Genomic DNA, 20,993 nt, shown 5'->3' with positions numbered 1-20,993 from the left:
TTGGGGTGTAGGTCTCTGGATATTCACGGAGATTGGTGACTTTGGGTCATCAACCAGAGATATCCAGAATTACAGAAGTTTGGGGTGTAGGTCTCTGGATATTCACAGAGCTACCAGAGATATCCAGGATTACAGAAGTTTGGGGTGTAGGTCTCTGGATATTTACTGAGATTGGTGACTTTGGGTCATCTACCAGAGATATCCAGGATTACAGAAGTTTGGGGTGTAGGTCTCTGGATATTCACAGAGCTACCAGAGATATCCAGGATTACAGAAGTTTGGGGTGTAGGTCTCTGGATGTTCACAGAGCTACCAGAGATATCCAGGATTACAGAAGTTTGGGGTGTAGGTCTCTGGATTTTCGATGACAGCAGTGACCTTGAGCCATCTACCAGAGGGATGTCATATAAGGAAACTTTAGAATACAGGTGAACAGCTGTTATTACACCACAATGTTCATGACCTCTGACATGAAACCAAAGACCAGAGACTCGTAAGGCAGTAGAATTCTAAAATGTGGGTCTGGGGGTGACATTGGGGGGCATTTACTAAACTGGAGCGTTCAAAATCTGGTGCAGCTCTGCATAGGAACCAGATTTGAGGTTTTAAAGTAAACATGGGAAAGCTATCTACATTACGTCGTTCAACAGGGTCAAAAAGGTCTGCCTGCATAATAACTAACCTTTGAAATATATTTCAATAAGAGAAAATTATGTGTGATATATATATACACACACACACACACACACACATACATACGCACGCACGCGATATATTGCCAAAAGTCTTAAGACGCCTACCTTTACATGCACAAACTTTGAACTTTAATGGCATCCCAGTCTTAGTCCGTAGGGTTCAGTATTGAGTTGGCCCACCCTTTGCAGCTATAACAGCTTCAGCTCTACTAGGAAGTCTGTCCACAAGGTTTAGGAGTGTGTCTATGTGGTGTTATTCTATTTGTGTATACATATGGTATATCAAATGTATTTATTATATGTCAATGGCATGCTTTTCACCTCATTTTAAGTCCCACTCCCTTTCTTTTCATGTAATTCTGTGTGAATGTTTGACCATTCTTCCAGAAGTGCATTTGTGAGGTCAGGCACTGACGTTAGACGAGAAGACCTGGCTCGTAGCCTCCACTCTAATTCATCCCAAAGGTGTTCTGTCGGGTTGAGGTCAGGACTCTGTGCAGGTCGGTCAAGTTCCTCTACCCCAAACTCGCTCATCCATGTTTTTATGGAGCTTGCTCTGGGTACTGGTGAGCAGTCATGTTGGAACAGGAGGGAGACATCCCCAAACTGTTCTCACAAAGTTGGGAGCATCAAATTGTCCAAAATGTCTTGGTATGCCGATGCCTTAAGAGTTCCCTTCACTGGAACTAAGGGGCCAAGCCCAACCTCTGAAAAACAACCCCACACCATAATCCCCCCTCCACCAAATGATTTGGACCAAAGCAAGGTCCATAAAGACATGGATGAGTGAGTTTGGGGTGGAGGAATTTGACTGGCCTGCCCTCAACCCGATAGAACACCTTTGTAATGAATTAGAGTGGAGACTCTGAGCCAGGCCTTCTCATCCACATCAGTGCCTGACCTCACAAATGTGCTTCTGGAAGAATACAGAAAGGGAGAAGATGTGAAGGGGCGAGTGGTGCTACCTATATGTCAAATAGTGCTCTACCAAATCACTCTATAGTGACTGAGTGTTAAGAAGAATGGTTAAACATTTTCATAGACACACTCCTAAACCTTATGGACAGACTTCCTAGTAGAGCTGAGTTGTGGGCCAACTCAATATTGAACCCTATGGACTAAGACTGGGATATCACTTAGGTTCATGTGCGTGTAAAGGCAGGTGTCCCAATACTTTTGGCAATATAGTGTGTGTATATATATATATATATATATATATATATATATATATATATATATATATATATATATATATATATATATATATATATATATCTCAATATTAAATAAAATAGTTAACTTTGCATACATTTTATAGTACATATTGATGTAACCAATATATGAATACATACAGTACCTCACAAAAGTGAGTACACCCCTCACATTTGTGTAAATATTTTATTCTACCTTTAATGTGACAGCACTGAAGAAATGACACTTGTGTACAATGTAAAGTAGTGAGTGTACAGCTTGTATAACAGTGTAAATTTGCTGTCCAATCAAAATAACTCAACACACAGCCATTAACCACTTGCTTACTGGGCACTTAAACCCCCCTCCTGCCCAGACCAATTTTCAGCTTTCGGTGCTCTCACACTTTGAATGACAATTACTCAGTCATGCAACACTGTACCCAAATTTTTGGTCCTTTTTTTCCCACAAATAGAGCTTTCTTTTGGTGGTATTTGATCACCTCTGGGGTTTTTATTTTTTGCGCTATAAATGAAAAAAAGACTGAAAATTTTGAAAAAAAAACGCATATTTCTTTGTTTCTGTGACAAAATTATGCAAATTATTAATTTTTCTTCATAAATTTTGGCCACAATTTATACTGCTACATATCTTTGGTAAAAAATAAAACATATTAGTGGATGTTATTTGGTATTTGTGAAAGTTAGAGAGTCTACAAGGTGTGGTGCGAATCGCACAAAATTGATCACATCTGATGTACTGGTGGCCTAAGTCATTTCTTGTGACCCGAACAAGTCAGGAAAGTACAAATACCCCCCAAATGACCCCTTTTTGGAAAGTAGACATTCCAAGGTATTTAGTAAGAGGCATGGTGAGCTTTTTGATGTTGTCATTTTTTTCCCACAATTCTTTGCAAAATTAAGATTTTTCATTTTTTTTATTTTTTTCCACAAAATTGTCATTGTAATAGGTTATTTCTCTCACATGGCATGTGTATACCACAAATGACACCCCCAAAAAAATTCTGCTACTCCTCCTGAGTATTACAATACCACATGTGTGGGACTTTTTCACAGCCTGGCCACTTAGAGAGGCCCAACATGCAGGGAGCACCATCACGTGTTCTAGGAGCATAAATTACACATCTAACTTGTTAACTATTTATTACACTTTTGAAGGCCCTGGAGCACCAGGACAGCGACACGTGACACTGATGACAGATTGCACTGATACGTGGCAATGATGACACTTATACGTGGCACTGATGACACGTGGCACTGATGACAGATGACACTAATATGTGGCACTGATGACAGATGGCACTTATGCGTGGCACTGATGACACGTGGCACTAATACGTGGCACTGAAGACATGTGGCACTAATACGTGCCACCGATGACAGATGGCACTAATACGTGGCACCGATGACGCATGACACTGATGACAGATGGCACTGATAAGTGGCATTGATGACATGTGACACTGACAACAGATGTCACGTGACACTAACAGGTGGCCCTGATGACAAATGGCACTGATACGTGGCACTGACAGATGGCACTGATACGTGGCACTGACAGATGGCACTAATATGTGGCACTGATGACAGATGGCACCATGTGTCACTGATGACACGTGGCACTGATGACAGATGGCACTGGGGACAAATGGCACTGACAACAGGTGGCACTGGGGACAGATAGCACTGGGGGCAGGTAGCACTGGGGGAGGATGGCACTTTTTTTTAACTTTTTTTTTTTTTTACACTCACGGCCGCTGCAGACGTTCATCTCTCCCTCCTCACACGCTGTCTGTGTGAGGAGGGAGAGCGGCGCTGAGAGATGATCTCATATGTTTACATATGAGATCATCTCCCATTGGACACGCCGATCGCGCTGTAAACGGCTGCTGAGATTGGCCATTTACAGCGATCTGTGTTTGCCTGTCTCCGGGAGACACGGCAAACACAGAACTTCCCCGATGCGCGCCCGTGGCGGCGCGCATTGCGGAAGTAAATAACAGGACGTCCAGGGACGGTCTCCCGGACGAAAGCGCCTGCTCTACGACCGTCATTCGGCTACAGGGCGGGCGCGAGGAGGTTAATATCTATACCGCTGGCAACAAAACTGAGTACACCCCTAAGTGAAAATGTCTAAATTGGGCCCAAAGTGTCAATATTTTGTGTGGCCACCATTTTCCAGCACTTCCTTAACCCTCTTGGGCATGGAGTTCACCAGAGCTTCACAGGTTGCCACTGGAGTCCTCTTCCACTCCTCCATGACAACATCACGGAGCTGATGGATGTTAAAGACCTTGCGCTCCTCCACTTTTCATTTGAGGATGTCCCACAGATGCTCAATAGGGTTTAGATCTGGAGACATGCTTGGTCAGACCATCACCTTTACCCTCAGCTTCTTTAGCAAGGCAGTGGTCGTCTTGGAGGTGTGTTTGGGGTCGTTATCATGTTGGAATACTGCCCTGTGGCCCAGTCTCCAAAGGGAGGGGATCATGCTCTGCTTCAGTATGTCACAGTACATGTTGGCATTCATAGTTCCCTCAATGATTTGTAGCTCCCCAGTGCCGGCAGCACTCATGCAGCTCCAGACCATGACACTTCCACCACCATGCTTGACTGTAGGCAAGACACACTTGTCTTTGTACTCCTCACCTGGTTGCCGCCACACATGTTTCATACCATCTGAACCAAATAAGTTTATCTTGGTCTCATCAGAATACAGGACATGGTTCCAGTAATCCATGTCCTTAGTCTGCTTGTCCTCAGCAAACTGTTTGTGTGCTTTCTTGTGCATCATCTTTAGAAAAGGCTTCCTACTGGGACGATTTGATGCAGTGTACGGCATATAGTCTGAGCACTGACAGTCTGACTCCCCACTCCTTCAACCTCTGCAGCAATGCTGGCATCACTCATACGTCTATTTCCCAAAGACAAGCTCTGGATATGACGCTGAGCACGTGCACTCAACTTCTTTCGTTGACCATGGCGAGGCCTGATCTGAGTGGAACCTGTCCTGTTAAAATGCTGTATGGTCTTGGCCACCATGTTGCAGCTCAGTTTCAGGGTCTTGGCAATCTTCTTATAGCCTAGACCAGTGATGACGAACCTTGGCACTCCAGGTGTTTTGGAACTACATTTCCCATGATGCTCATGCACTTTGCAGTGTAGCGGAGCATCATGGGAAATGTAGTTCCAAAACACCTGGGGTGCCAAGGTTCGCCATCACTGGCCTAGACCATCTTTATGTAGAGCAACAATTCTTTTTTTCAGATCCTCATAGAGTTCTTTACCATGAGGAGCCATGTTGAATTTATAGTGACCAGTATAAGAGAGTGAGAGCGATAACACCAAATTTAACACACCTGCTCCCTCCTCACACCTGAAACCTTGTAACACTAACGAGCCACATGACACCGGGGAGGGAAAATGGCTAATTGGGCCAAAACTTGGACATTTTCACTTAGGGGGTGTACTGACTTTTGTTGCCAGCGGTTTAGACATTAATGGCTGTGTGTTGAGTTATTTTGAGGGCAAATTTACACTGTTATACAAGCTGTACACTCATTACTTTACATTGTAGCAAAGTGTCATTTCTTCAGTGTTGTCACATGAAAAGATACAATAAAATATCGCGAGGGGTGTACTCACGTTTGCGAGATACCGCATGTCATTTCTGACCTGGAGACCTCTACAGAAGGACGACACAATAATGATTTGGGTAATGTAAGTACCGTATTTATCGGCGTATAACACGCACTTTTCCCCCCCTAAAATCAGGGGGAAATCGGGGGTGCGTGTTATACGCCGATCCCCCGCTGTTTCTATCCCTTTCTGCCGCTCTCTGCGGCTTCCGGGTATTTTCGGCTATCTTCGGCCATTCTCGGCTATCTTCGGCCGTTCACGGCTATCTTTGGCCATTCTCGGCTATCTTCGGCCGTTCTCGGCTATTTTTGGCTGCACTCGGAAAGCCGAAAGCCGCCGAGAACAGCCGAATGTGGCCAAAAATAGCCGAGATCGGCTGAAAATACCTAAAGGCCGCAGAGAACGCCCGAGAACTACCAAGCGCCGCTGAGATACACAGGGTGCTCTGTATCTCGGCGGTGCCATTTTTAAACGTCAAACACACTAACAAGACTGCAAATGACTGACAAGGCTGCAATGCAAGGCTGCAATGCAAGGCTGCAATGCAAGGCTGCAAATGACTGACAAGGCTGCAATGGAAGGCTGCAAATGACTGACAAGGCTGCAATGGAAGGCTGCAAATGACTGACAAGGCTGCAATGGAAGGCTGCAAATGACTGACAAGGCTGCAAATGACTGACAAGGCTGCAAATGACTGACAAGGCTGCAAATGACTGACAAGGCTGCAATGCAAGGCTGCAATTGACACTGACAAGGCTGCATTGATGGGCATTTAAATGTACGTTTTTTTTCTTAAACTTCCCTCCTAAAAGTTTTTTTCTTTTAAATTCCCTCCTAAACTTGGGGTGTGCGTGTTATACGCCGGTGCGTGTTATATGCCGATAAATACTTCTTCTCTGGAAAGACAAACAGACAAATGAGGAAATACCTGGAATCCAGCTCCTTAGCCACCCTCTTGGCCTTGTTCCATTCTTCTCCATCTATAAAAGCATCAATGGCCTCCTTCACTAGGTCCAGGTTCAGATAGAGCTCAGCTGCCTGGAGACAAGAGTCGCACATCAACATAGAATGAGATTCATCCTTCACTTACACTCGAGCCAGTCAGATGTGATATGTGGAAGTGCTGAGCTCTTGGGTCCAATGAGCTCACTGAAGCAGCCAGTGTGTTAATGCCCACGAAGACAGCAGATCCGAGCATACCGCTTGATGGTCCAAAATCTGGCTGTTATACAGGCCCACCTAGAGACCGGTGATATGGCACAATGCTCTCCATGCCATTGGTGCTATACCTCTAACAGGCTCTGAGATAATTGCTTTCCATATGACAATGTTTAGGAGAATAATTGACAATACAAAAAGAGACATCAATGGTTTTCCTTCACTGAATATTGTATTATGCCCAATTTTTGGTGGAAACCCTAGGTGATTTCTTTTAATAAAAAAAAAGTGTGAAAAGTCTTTACAACTTAATGAGATCTTTCTAAAAGTAAATTTTTGTGACTCCTGGGACAAAATCTAGAGCAGTGAAGCTGCTTAGAGAATTGTAGTTCTTGTCTGAAGTCTTTCGCACAGGTGCTTTCCCTTGTGGTGCGTTGTAGGTTCAAATTAAAAGTAGAGAATAATCTGCAGTTTTTCTATTTAAAGGGGTTGTAAAGGCTTGTGTTTTTTCACCTTAACGCACCCTATGCATTAAGGTGAAAAAACACCTGGCAGTCACCGGCCCCCTAGTCCCCCCAGTTTTATTTACCTGAGCCCTTAATTTCCGTTGGCGCGTCCCCCTCTCCACGGGCTCCCCGCCCTTGATTGGATAGATTGATAGCAGCGCAGCCATTAGCTCTCGCTGCTGTCAATCAAATCCAATGATGCGAGCGCCGGGGGCGGGGCCGAGTCCTGCATTCAGCCTCTATGGACGACGAATGCTGGACTCGGGAGATCGCTTCTCCAAGGGGGTTATCTGATGCGGAGGGGAGCCGCAAGAGCCACCGAGGGACCCCAGAAATGGATGTTCGGGGCCACTCTGCAAAACGAGCTGCACAGTGGAGGTAAGTATCACATGTTTGTTATTTAAAAAAAAATAAAAAACTATCCTTTAGTATCACTTTAAATTGTATTTGGTCGGATTAATTGGATGTTCGGGACCACTCGAAAAACGAGCTGCACAGTAGAGGTAAGTATGATATGTTTCTTATTTACATTTTTTTTTTTTAAACAATCCTTTACATAGTTAGTAAGGTTGAATAAAGACACCAGTCCATCCAGTTCAACCTGAGTGAGTGTCTACAATTGTCTCTATCCCTGTACGTTGCACACTCACATCAGTCCCTACCCTCAAGGAGCCCACAATCCAAAGTCCCCATTCATATATTAGGGCCAATTTTGGACAGGAGCCAATTAACCTACCAGCATGTCTTTGGATTGTGGGAGGAAACCGGAGTGCCTGGAGGAAACCCACGCAGACACAGGGAGAACATGCAAACTTCAGGCAGGTAGTGTCGTGGTTGGGATTTGAACCAGTGACCCCTTTTACTGCTAGGTGAGAGTGTTAACCACTACACCACCCTTTAGTATCGCTTTAAATTGTATTTGGTTGGGTTAATTATATAATGATGGTTTGGTGCTGGTTTGGTGATGGATATAGGTAAGGGATAGAGGTTGTCTTATCTGGAGCGGTCTGCTGCGTATAATAATTACTATCTGACAGCCTCTGTTGTGCTGTCTGTAATTGGAAGACTTGTTTTTCTTGTACTGCGCATACTTTCGGTTTGATTCAGACCAAGAGCGACATACACAGGACCATACGGCGGTACCGGGCAGCGCTGTATGGTTGTATTGGGATGTGTGAACATCAGAGATTGCCTCCCCTCTACAGCTGATACAAATGATGATTAAACTGCTGATCTGGCGCCAAAAACAGCCTATATCAGTGGTGGCGAACCTTGGCACCCCAGATGTTTTGGAACTACATTTCCCATGATGCCCAGCTACACTGCAGAGTGCATGACCATCATGGGAAATGTAGTTCCAAAACATCTGGGGTGCCAAGGTTCGCCATCACTGGCCTATATTAACACCAGTTTGGGGACGTGAGCAATAAGGGACGCCGAGGTGTTACCTAGTGGGAGTTGATAGAGGTGAGTGCTGTTGGTCTAGTCTTGAAAATGGATACACTGTCCACGGCCTGTGAAGCCGTGAATGTAACTTACTGGCCACACGTATGTGCATATCTCTTATAGATTCTCCCCGGCTGAGTAATAGGATTTGGATGTGAAGTTGGATGTCTGTCATCTAATGTATTTGCAGCTATGTAGATCCTTGGACATTAGCCCTTTGGTAAGTGTGCAGCTTACTGTCAGAAATGGTATTGGAATCGGCAGGATTGCAAAGAAGCTTGAACTATTTGACTATATGCCATTATCCTTATGCCCCATACACACTATCAGATTTTCTGCTGATTTTTTTCCTTCTGGTTTACCAAAACCATATAGTGCAAGGGCCTGCCTGATTGCCTACACATTGAAACTCCTAAGGTTTGACCTCATATTATATGGTTTTGGTAAATCTGAAGGAAAAACTCATAGTGTGTATGGGGCTTTATACATAGTTACATAGTTAGTCAGGTTGAAAAAAAGACACAAATCCATCCATTTCAACCACAAAAAAATAAATAATAATAATAATAATAAAATAATAATAAAACAAATAATAAAAAAATAATATTTGGAACAATTTGTTAAGGGGACATCAATTTTCTCCATTCAACACTATTATCAAATCACCATTAGAATATCATTGAGGTATTTATATCTGCCTTATTTTGTTTGGTGGAAATTTTTAGGAATGTGAATTTTGGTTCTATTTACATCATATACTAAAAGATGGACGCCTTAAAACCTTTGATTTGCTTAAAGAGGAATTTACCCTCCAAAACCGAATGTTCTTTAGATTCCTGCCACTCCGCCATGCAACACAGTCGCAGTTTCCTGACTCAATCCCAGAATCTGCCCCTAATGCCGTCACGGCAGAGATTAATGGCACAGACCCCCATAAGTTAATTTCGGAATTTTATAACATGCTCTCCACCCCCATATCTACCAAAATTGCATATAACTTGAAACCTAGGTGGGTGAGGGAGGTGGGCTCAATGACAGATGAGGAGTGGGGGGAGGCGTTGGAGACATGCAGGGCAGTATCAACCTGACTAACTATGTAACTCTGGTACCGGTAAAGTCTGCTCAATTTGTGACCAAATTTCTAACAATTCTCATATGTATGAGGTACCCCCATAGCCAAGACAATCTATTTATAAAATAATCTACAGTTATTTAACACATTGGTGCCCAATATGGGTCATCTGTGTCCTCACCGCGTTGTGTCTTCCAGCAGAGACCAGCTTGGGACCCACTAGACGGATGACCTCCAGACTTCTGCTAGGTACCAGGAACTTGATGGATAGTTCAGCTGCCTGCAAAGGCGATGGCGACACCATAAATATCAGTAGGCCGGGAAACAGAGCAGAGAGAATGAACGCTGACCTCATACCTTCATCCAACATTTCTCCAATAGGTTCACATTATCCAGATCCTTCACTTTCAGGTAGCAGTCCACCGCTCGGGCGTATTCCCCAGCCTGCTCCCACTCCCGGGCCTGTTCTATCAAGGCCTCTGTCCCCCTGTCAACAGAGAGGATTTCCTATTACTGGTGTACAGCTGGATGCGGGTCTGAATGCAGATGAAGGCCAGTCTTGGTGCATTATACAGTAGATGTCCTTATGCTGTGACCTGCAATGTGGACACTGTTTCCCCTTCTCCCATAGTCACTGATGCAGGTAGACACATTCAAGGGACAAACCAGCTCACCTGGTTCCTTTCGTTGTCACCTCCCTCTCGTATTCCAGCTGCAGCTGCTCCAGCATGGCAGGGACATACTCCTTGCAGATTCGGATGGCATCGCTCCACATCCCGGCCTCCTAAAGACGAAGAAATAGTAAAATAGGCAGACATCACACACATGCTACCTACACTTCCAATTAAACTGCTGACAGCAATACGTCACACAGAACGTAGTAATCACAAAACAGTGGCCACCCAAGACCTGAGGTGCATTCCTGGGATGAAGCTAGGAGGCTAGTATTACATGGTTTTGATAACATCTGACCAGAGACCAACGCAAGATGAAAAACAGGAAAACTCTGAATTAGATAAAAGGTGGTGAGCTCTGACCTTAGGCCATCTTCCATGAATATATAAGACTGCAAAACCCTGGAATGAAGGTATGGGGCAGTTATTACATGACGGTGGTGACTTCTGACCTCAGGCCATCTACCAGAGAGATGTAAGGTCTCTGGTAGATGTAGTTCTCTGGAAGTTCCATGGCAGTGGTTACCTCTGACTTCAGGTCATCCGTCAGAGAGATGTAAGATCTTTGATAGATGTACTGTAGGTCTCTGGATGTTCCATGACAATGGTGACCTCTGACTTCGAACCACCTACCAGAGAGATGCAAGATCTCTGATAGATGTACTATAGGTCTCTGGATGTTCCATGGCAGTGGTGAACTCTGACTTTGAGCCATCTACCAGAGAGATGCAAGATCTCTGATAGATGTAGGTCTCTGGATGTCCCATGGCAATGGAGGCCTCTGGCTTCAAGTTATCTACCATAGAGATGCAAGATCTCTGATAGATGTACTATAGGTCTCTGGATGTTCCATGGCAGTGGTTACCTCTGACTTTGAGCCATCTGCCAGAGAGATGTAAGATCTCTGGTAGATTTAAATCTCTGGATGTCCCATGGCAATGGCGAACTCAGGTTATCTACCAGGAGCACGCAAGACTGGTGAACCCTGGAATGCAGATGAGCAACTATTATTACTTGGTAGAGGTCATGACCTCTAATGTGAAAGTCACCTACCAGAGACTTATAAGGCAGCAGAATCTTAGGATAGGAGTATAGGGATGACATTATAAAGACAATTGTAACCTCTGACGTGGAGACATGATAAACACCACCTACTAGCAAACCAGATCCTACACCTCCCCTGAAACTGCTGATAGAATTTAGTCAAACACTTTGCCCAAAAATGCCAGCAGTAATGGACCACAAAGAAGAAGTCCTGAACCCTTATCCTCATACCGCCATTAGTCACACATAAGCCATAAGCTGCTCCAACCCCAGTAGTTACCTTGTAATGGCGCACAGCAAGCTCTGGTCTTTGGGCACGCAGTAAGAACGCTTCTGCCTTCTGATAATCTTTCTGTTCAAAGGCAAAGCGAGCCTGTCCCTCCAGAACATCACCAACACTCCCAGGATCGTACAGCTCAGCCACTCTCTGCGCTGAATCCCAATCCTGGTTGTGGACATACCTTACAAGCACAGATAATATTTTATGAGGGGACAGCTGTTTCCACATCGACAACTTTTTGGGGGATGACCTGAATATTATATTGGTCATCAAATGAAAGGACATTAAAGAGAAGTGATAGACCAGATGAGGATAGAGAAGATAGAGGGAGAAGCCAAAGAGAAAGAGGGAAAAATAAAAACTGGAGACAGAGGAGACCGAGATCAAGAAAATAGAACTAGATATAGGGAAACGGAGAAACCACAACAAACCGAGAAGACAGAGAAGGTGGAGGTAAGACAGAATTGGAGATTCATAAGATAGAGATGAAGATAGAGGATTTGGGGATAGGGACATGAAAAAGATGGAGACACAGGCAAAAGGAGATGTTGATCAAGGTAGAGATGGAAATGGATACAGAGATGGTGATGGAGATGCAGAAGATATAGATAGGAATGGGGATAGAAGAGAAAAAGAGAAAGAGATGGAGAGAAATCTAGAAGGAAAGAAGAGATGGAAGGGATGGACAGACAAAGGAGATGAACACAGAGGAGATTTCATTAAGGAATCGCAATGGACATGAAGAAGTTAGAGATGGAGAAGATGAAGATAAGACATAAAGGATGGAGATAGAGAAGGTAATTAAGAGGACAGGGATGTTGAGGGAGACAAAAAGTGATGGAGATGGAGAAGGCAGAGATGAAGATAGAGATGGGAATAAAGACAGAGATGGTGATGGAGATGGAGAGGACAAAGATTGAGATATATAAGACAGAGAGGAAGATCATGATGAAGAAAGGAGAGCTAGATATAGTGAAATGGAGAAAAGAGACTGAGATCATTTATACAGCAAAAAACAGAGAAGGTGATGATAAAAAGGCAGAAATGGAGATTCAGGAGGTAGAGATGAAGATAGAGGATATGGGGAGGTGGATGGTGATGGGCATAAAAAGATGGAGACACAGGAGATGATCAAGATAGAGATGGACATGGAGACAAAGATGGTGATGGAGATGCAGAAGATATAGGTAGAGATGGAGATAGAAGAAATAGAGAATAGATGGGCGAGAGATAAATGAAGGAGATAGATATAGAAGGAATGGAGAGAGAGTAAATTGAAACATAGGAGATTTAGATAGGAATTGCAATGGACATGAAGAAGATAGTGTTGGAGAAGAAGAAGATAAAAAAAAGGGATGGAGATAGGAATGGTTATGGAAATAGAGAAGGTAATGACCAAGACAGAGATGGAGATAAAGAATTTGATGGAGACAGTGATGGAGATGAAGTCAGAGATGGAGAGAGAGAGAGAGATGGTGATGAAGTTGCAGAAGATATGAGTAGAGATGGAGATAGTAGAGATAAAGAAGATATGGAGAGAGAAAAGGTGGCGATAGATATAGAAGGAATGAAGAGATAAAGATAATGAAAACAGGAGATTTTAGATAGGATGGAGATTGAGGAGATGGAAGTTAAGAGGACAAAAGGAGAAGATAGAGAAGACAGATGGAAAGTGAAGGGGGAAAAAAAGAAAAGAGGAGACTAGTAGATGAGAGGCTGCCTTTCAAGGGATTGGTCAGATAAAGACTGATAAGACACTCACATAAGAACGGCTTCCTTAGGTTTTCCAGCTTTAACAAACTCCGCCTCAGCTTCGTTGAACTTTCCCTGTGAAATCCCCAAAAAAAGAGACATTCCAGAAAAAAAAAAATCAGGCTCAGAAAAAAAAAGAAAAGAAAAAAAAAGAGGCAAATCTAAAATGGATGTGGGAACAGCAAGCTTTACCCTGTTTCACCGAAAATAAGACCTAGCGTGATTGTCGGTGATGGCTGCAATATAAGCCCTATCCCCCAAATAAGCACTACCCCGTTTCCCCGAAAATAAGTACTGCCCTGAAAATAAGACCTACAAGGACTTTAACTAGGGCTTATTTGGGGGGTAGGGCTTATATTGCAGCCATCACCGACAATCACGCTAGGTCTTATTTTCGGGGAAACAGGGTAGCTAAGGAGAGTGCCTGCAAGATGAACCATCTGTGCTACCCATTCTTTTTTATTCTATTCTTTTGATGCAATTTTCTACAGTGAGCTTGGAAAACTAGACACTTGTAGATTTTGGCGTCTGCACTGGTGTTGTGTATTATGTCATAATAAAAGGGAATCTTGCAAAGTATTATAGCACAGGATACCTGCTCCTGGAGGCTCCCCAACTGAACAACCACTAGATCTGGAGATTCCCAGCTGAACGACCACTAGATGTGGAGGCTCCTAATTGAAAGACCACTAGATCTGGAGGCTCCTAGCTGAAGGACCACTAGACCTGCAGTCTTCCAGCTGGGGAATCACTAGACGTGGTGTCTCCCAGCTGAAAGACCACTAGATCTGGAGTATCCCAGCTGAACGACCACTAGATCTGGAGCATCCCAGCTGAACAACCACTAGATCTGGAGTATCCCAGCGGAACGACCACTAGATCTGGAGTATCGTAGCTGAACGACCACTAGATCTGGAGTATCCCAGCTGAACGACCACTAGATCTGGAGCATCCCAGCTGAACAACCACTAGATCTGGAGTATCCCAGCTGAACAACCACTAGATCTGGAGTATCCCAGCGGAACGACCACTAGATCTGGAGTATCGTAGCTGAACGACCACTAGATCTGGAGTCTCCCAGCTAAACGACCACTAGATCTGGAGTATCCCAGCTGAACGACCACTAGATCTGGAGTATCCCAGCTGAACGACCACTAGATCTGGAGTATCCCAGCTGAACGACCACTAGATCTGGAGTCTCCCAGCTAAACGACCACTAAATCTGGAGTCTACCAGCTGAACGACCACTAGATCTGGAGTATCCCAGCTGAACGACCACTAGATCTGGAGTATCCCAGTTGAACAACCACTAGATCTGGAGTATCCCAGCTGAACGACCACTAGATCTGGAGTATCCCAGCTGAACAACCACTAGATCTGGAGTATCCCAGCTGAACGACCACTAGATCTGGAGTATCCCAGCTGAACGACCACTAGATCTGGAGTATCCCAGCTGAACGACCACTAGATCTGGAGTATCCCAGCTGAACGACCACTAGATCTGGAGTATCCCAGTTGAACAACCACTAGATCTGGAGTATCCCAGTTGAACAACCACTAGATCTGGAGTATCGTAGCTGAACGACCACTAGATCTGGAGTCTCCCAGCTAAACGACCACTAGATCTGGAGTATCCCAGCTGAACGACCACTAGATCTGGAGTATCCCAGCTGAACGACCACTAGATCTGGAGTATCCCAGCTGAACGACCACTAGATCTGGAGTATCCCAGCTGAACGACCACTAGATCTGGAGTATCCCAGCTGAACGACCACTAGATCTGGAGTCTCCCAGCTAAACGACCACTAGATCTGGAGTCTACCAGCTGAACGACCACTAGATCTGGACTATCCCAGCTGAACGACCACTAGATCTGGAGTATCCCAGCTGAACAACCACTAGATCTGGAGTATCCCAGTTGAACAACCACTAGATCTGGAGTATCCCAGCTGAACGACCACTAGATCTGGAGTATCCCAGCTGAACGACCACTAGATCTGGAGTCTACCAGCTGAACGACCACTAGATCTGGAGTATCCCAGCTGAACGACCACTAGATCTGGAGTATCCCAGCTGAACAACCACTAGATCTGGAGTATCCCAGTTGAACAACCACTAGATCTGGAGTATCCCAGCTGAACGACCACTAGATCTGGAGTATCCCAGCTGAACGACCACTAGATCTGGAGTATCCCAGCTGAACGACCACTAGATCTGGAGTATCCCAGCTGAACGACCACTAGATCTGGAGTATCCCAGCTGAACGACCACTAGATCTGGAGTATCCCAGCTGAACGACCACTAGATCTGGAGTATCCCAGTTGAACAACCACTAGATCTGGAGTATCCCAGTTGAACAACCACTAGATCTGGAGTATCGTAGCTGAACGACCACTAGATCTGGAGTCTCCCAGCTGAACGACCACTAGATCTGGAGTATCCCAGCGGAACGACCACTAGATCTGGAGTATCCCAGCGGAACGACCACTAGATCTGGAGTATCGTAGCTGAAAGACCACTAGACCTGCAGTCTTCCAGCTGGGGAATCACTAGCGTGGTGTCTCCCAGCTGAAAGACCACTAGACCTGGAGGTTCCTAGCTGGAGGACCACTAGATCTAGAGATCTCCTCAAGGTCTACAAATCTGGAGGCTCTCTGCTGGAGGAGTACCCTTAATAACCTCCACCCAATTTTGTACTGCTGAGATGTCTTCCTTTCCATCTGCTGCCCTCATCATAATCCACACTGAATCAAACTCAAGCTCTACCCTCTCTGCAGAAGCAAGAAGCAGCTTTTTCTGACTGTCAAGCCTCCTAGGAGTTCACACCTCAGAGGTGGCCTGTGCCGTGCAAAGAACTCTGTGAAACAGAGATTGTACCCTCTTATCACTGCTACATACACTTCTGTGTACAGGTTATATAATATGTGGACATACACACTCCTTGGTACATTGATAAAAGGTTACCTCATCCTCCAGGAACATGGCGTATTTCAGGTGGATCTCTGGAAGTTTTTCTTTCATTGCCTGACGGCCCAGTTCAAATGCAAAGTCAAATGAGCTAAAATAAATGCAGGAACAGAATCAGAAACAGACAGAACACATGCTGGTTTAGGATTAGGTAACAAGGCAATTTAGGACTGAGAAGCCCAACAGTGTCTCCCTATCAGGGACAAATAAATGTATTTAAAACTCCTGCTCTGCCAATCCCAATAATAAACTGTTAAAAGGTAATAATACTGGTTGCTGCTAACACCTACATGTGCTCCCACAGCAACCAGATATAGTTAAAAAACAATAGTGTAGCTGACCAGTGACGCAACACATTGAGCGGAGCTGGGTGATGTCATGTTTGGTTTCGCCAGAAACCAGAAAATGGTGAGAAGGAAGTGCTGTTACTGTTTAATGACTATAAACACTATTTTATGTGTCCCAATGCTATGTGAGTGTTATTTTATTTTATTATAAAGAGGAAACTTTTTTACATCTAAATGGTATTACACTATTATTATAACGCAGTCCTATTATTTTTTTGGAGCGCTATTGCCAACCAGCACCAGGAGGGAAGTGTCTTAAAGGGACCCACCCACATATGAACCAAAACCCAGGAGCTGAGGAGGAAGGCTAACCCTCACTTAGGGGGAATACTAAGTGCATTTAGACCTATATTTAATGGGTCTAGGAGAGAGGAAAGTGGTGAAGTCACTTAATGGTGGATCACTGTGTTCATGTGGAGAATTTGAGATGGGTATATATAAAATCAACATGGAGAAGTAATAACGTTTCTGACGTGTGTTTGGATCTGTTGATTCACAGCACTGGGATTATGGATTCAGTCACCAGTAGTGATGTTTGAATGCAACTTGCTTAATGCATGGTTTTGAGGATTGAACTGTGAACTGATAATTTGCAGCACTGACATTGTGGACTTAATATCACTGTGTTTTGAATGCACTATATTTAACGTATTCTTGTGGTTATTAATAAGATATTATCATTAATTATGATTGCACGTAAGAATTTATTTATGTTATGTTTTTTTTTTGTTTTTTTCACAATCAGTATGGTTGTGGTATATTCCTAGGTATTAAAAGGGCAGCGCTACACTATTGTTTTTTTAAATGACTTCTATCAAGGCAGATTTAGCAGAGCGGTAAAGAAGGCCTTTGCCCAAAGCCAACCAAACAAGGGTACAATGGTCAGACTTGTTACCAGCAGGACCTAGATACCTCCTGTCTGAGCTTCCCAGAATCTTAGATATCCTAAAGAAATAAATATATTTACATGTGTGCTAAACTTATAGGCAGGGATCAGGTGGGTGACAGTGACCCTTTAGCACAGAACCCACATAGGGTCACCCAACACTCAGGATGAATAGAAGGAAACCTTCATGGTCCCGGCTGACTTACTATTTCTCTGTGGCTTGCTCAATTGCCATTTCCAGCAAGTTAAATTTGGTCAGGAGCTTTACAGCCGCCTCCCCCCCCAGGCTCTTCGCCCACAGATAGACCACCTGTTTGTAGGCACTGGGTCCACCGTGTGTCTTGGCCACCTAGTTCAAGATCAAGAGGCACAATGTCAGCAGAGTGACAGGATATCGGAAAGATGACAGGGAGAGAAGACTGGTATGAGAAGAAGGCAAGGGGGCAATAGAGAGGACCCAGCAAAGAGTGAGAAGAGGGGGAGAAGTATGACAGATAGGACACAGTGAGGTAATTCAGTGGATCAGTATAATGAGAAGAGGGGGGAGCAGAGTGACAGACAGGACACAGTGAGGTAATTCCATGGATCAGTATAATGAGAAGAGGGGGGAAGCAGTATGACAGACAGGACACAGTGAGGTAATGCAGTGGATGAGTATAAGGTGAGAAGAGCGGGAGCAGTATGACAGACAGGACACGTTAAGGTAATTCCATGGATCAGTATAATGAGAAGGGGGGAGCAGTATGACAGACAGGACACGGTAAGGTAATTCCATGGATCAGTATAATGAGAAGAGGGGGAGCAGTGTGACAGACAGGACACAGTGAGGTAATGCAGTGGATCAGTATAAGGTGAGAAGAGGGGGGAAGCAGTATGACAGACAGGACATGGTAAGGTAATTCCATGGATCAGTATAATGAGAAGAGGGGGAGCAGTGTGACAGACAGGACACAGTGAGGTAATGCAGTGGATCAGTATAAGGTGAGAAGAGGGGGGAAGCAGTATGACAGACAGGACATGGTAAGGTAATTCCATGGATCAGTATAATGAGAAGAGGGGGAGCAGTGTGACAGACAGGACACCGTGAGGTAATGCAGTGGATCAGTATAAGGTGAGAAGAGCGGGGAAGCAGTATGACAGACAGGACATGGTAAGGTAATTCCATGGATCAGTATAATGAGAAGAGGGGGAGCAGTGTGACAGACAGGACACCGTAAGGTAATTCCATGGATCAGTATAATGAGAAGAGGGGGAGCAGTGTGACAGACAGGACACGTTAAGGTAATGCAGTGGATCAGTATAATGAGAAGAGGGGGGAGCAGTATGACAGACAGGACACAGTAAAGTAATTCCATGGATCAGTATAATGAGAAGAGGGGGGAGCAGTATGACAGACAGGACACAGTAAAGTAATTCCATGGATCAGTATAATGAGAAGAGGGGGAGCAGTATGACAGACAGGACACAGTAAAGTAATTCCATGGATCAGTATAAGGTGAGAAGAGGGGGAGCAGTATGACAGACAGGACACAGTAAAGTAATTCCATGGATCAGTATAATGAGAAGAGGGGGAGCAGTATGACAGACAGGACACAGTGAGGTAATGCAGTGGATCAGTATAAGGTGAGAAGAGGGGGGAAGCAGTATGACAGACAGGACATGGTAAGGTAATTCCATGGATCAGTATAATGAGAAGAGGGGGAGCAGTGTGACAGACAGGACACAGTGAGGTAATGCAGTGGATCAGTATAAGGTGAGAAGAGGGGGGAAGCAGTATGACAGACAGGACATGGTAAGGTAATTCCATGGATCAGTATAATGAGAAGAGGGGGAGCAGTGTGACAGACAGGACACAGTGAGGTAATGCAGTGGATCAGTATAAGGTGAGAAGAGGGGGGAAGCAGTATGACAGACAGGACATGGTAAGGTAATTCCATGGATCAGTATAATGAGAAGAGGGGGAGCAGTGTGACAGACAGGACACAGTGAGGTAATGCAGTGGATCAGTATAAGGTGAGAAGAGGGGGGAAGCAGTATGACAGACAGGACATGGTAAGGTAATTCCATGGATCAGTATAATGAGAAGAGGGGGAGCAGTGTGACAGACAGGACACCGTGAGGTAATGCAGTGGATCAGTATAAGGTGAGAAGAGCGGGGAAGCAGTATGACAGACAGGACATGGTAAGGTAATTCCATGGATCAGTATAATGAGAAGAGGGGGAGCAGTGTGACAGACAGGACACGTTAAGGTAATGCAGTGGATCAGTATAATGAGAAGAGGGGGGAGCAGTATGACAGACAGGACACAGTAAAGTAATTCCATGGATCAGTATAATGAGAAGAGGGGGGAGCAGTATGACAGACAGGACACAGTAAAGTAATTCCATGGATCAGTATAATGAGAAGAGGGGGGAGCAGTATGACAGACAGGACACAGTAAAGTAATTCCATGGATCAGTATAATGAGAAGAGGGGGAGCAGTATGACAGACAGGACACAGTGAGGTAATGCAGTGGATCAGTATAAGGTGAGAAGAGGGGGAGCAGTATGAGAGACAGGACACCATAAGGTAATGCAGTGGATCAGTATAATGAGAAGGGGGGGAGCAGTATGACAGACAGGACACGGTAAGGTAATTCCATTGATCAGTATAATGAAAAGGGGGGGAGCAGTGTGACAGACAGGACACCGTGAGGTAATGCAGTGGATCAGTGTAAGGTGAGAAGAGGGGGGAGCAGTATGACAGACAGGACACCGTAAAGTAATGCAGCTGAGCAGAATGGGGTGAGAAGAGGGGGGAGTAGTATGATGGACATGTAAAGCAATAGATATGCAGCATAATACAGTGAAAATGGGAGAGTTAAGGTTGGTGATACCCTGTGTGCCTCTTCCCACATATCAGCAGCTCGGTACATATTGACAGTGGCTTTCCAGTCCTTCCCCTTTAGATAGTGATATTCTGCCTCCTGAAGACGCCCTGCAGCCTCCAACTCCTGCAGGTGGACAAAAAGCTGGTGAGTGACATCAGAATAACCCCCAACTGGGTCAGGTTCATGCTGAAGAGGACTTACCTTGCCCAGGTGCAGATGGGTGTCTGCTAGGAGGTCTGGGTGGTGTTTGGCCACCAGACGGATCATGTCTTCATACTGGTTGTGTTTCTTATACATTGCGATGGCGAGATCGGGCTCATCTACAGTGATGTATAGTCTGTGAAGGTGGATGGAACAATAAGCAATACATCCAGGAATGACATTCCCTTAGCTGCCAGAAGAGGGCACCAGAAGATATGGAAGGATGACCAACACTTTGGTCGCT

The 20,993-nt window shown here is 44.7% G+C and overlaps 1 protein-coding gene across 1 annotated transcript in view; it reads right to left on the bottom strand.

Moving 5' to 3' along the window:
- Positions 1–20,993, bottom strand: part of IFT172 (intraflagellar transport 172) — an 87,034-nt gene that overhangs the window by 13,965 nt on the left and 52,076 nt on the right. Inside the window, exons 28-37 of the mRNA XM_077489376.1 lie at positions 20,750–20,885; positions 20,555–20,671; positions 17,884–18,026; positions 16,442–16,535; positions 13,488–13,552; positions 11,726–11,906; positions 10,402–10,511; positions 10,085–10,214; positions 9,909–10,007; positions 6,474–6,583 (exon numbers count right to left, since the gene is read on the bottom strand). Of these exons, the coding sequence (XP_077345502.1) occupies positions 6,474–6,583; positions 9,909–10,007; positions 10,085–10,214; positions 10,402–10,511; positions 11,726–11,906; positions 13,488–13,552; positions 16,442–16,535; positions 17,884–18,026; positions 20,555–20,671; positions 20,750–20,885 (1,185 nt within the window). The remainder of the gene's footprint in view (positions 1–6,473; positions 6,584–9,908; positions 10,008–10,084; positions 10,215–10,401; positions 10,512–11,725; positions 11,907–13,487; positions 13,553–16,441; positions 16,536–17,883; positions 18,027–20,554; positions 20,672–20,749; positions 20,886–20,993) is intronic.

Source organism: Lithobates pipiens, unplaced genomic scaffold, assembly GCF_037356315.1.
Source record: "Lithobates pipiens isolate NorthernLeopardFrog02 unplaced genomic scaffold, aLitPip1_a1.2 Scaffold_18, whole genome shotgun sequence".
NCBI classification, from domain to species: domain Eukaryota; kingdom Metazoa; phylum Chordata; class Amphibia; order Anura; family Ranidae; genus Lithobates; species Lithobates pipiens.
This window is presented reverse-complemented; position numbering and strand designations above follow the sequence as displayed.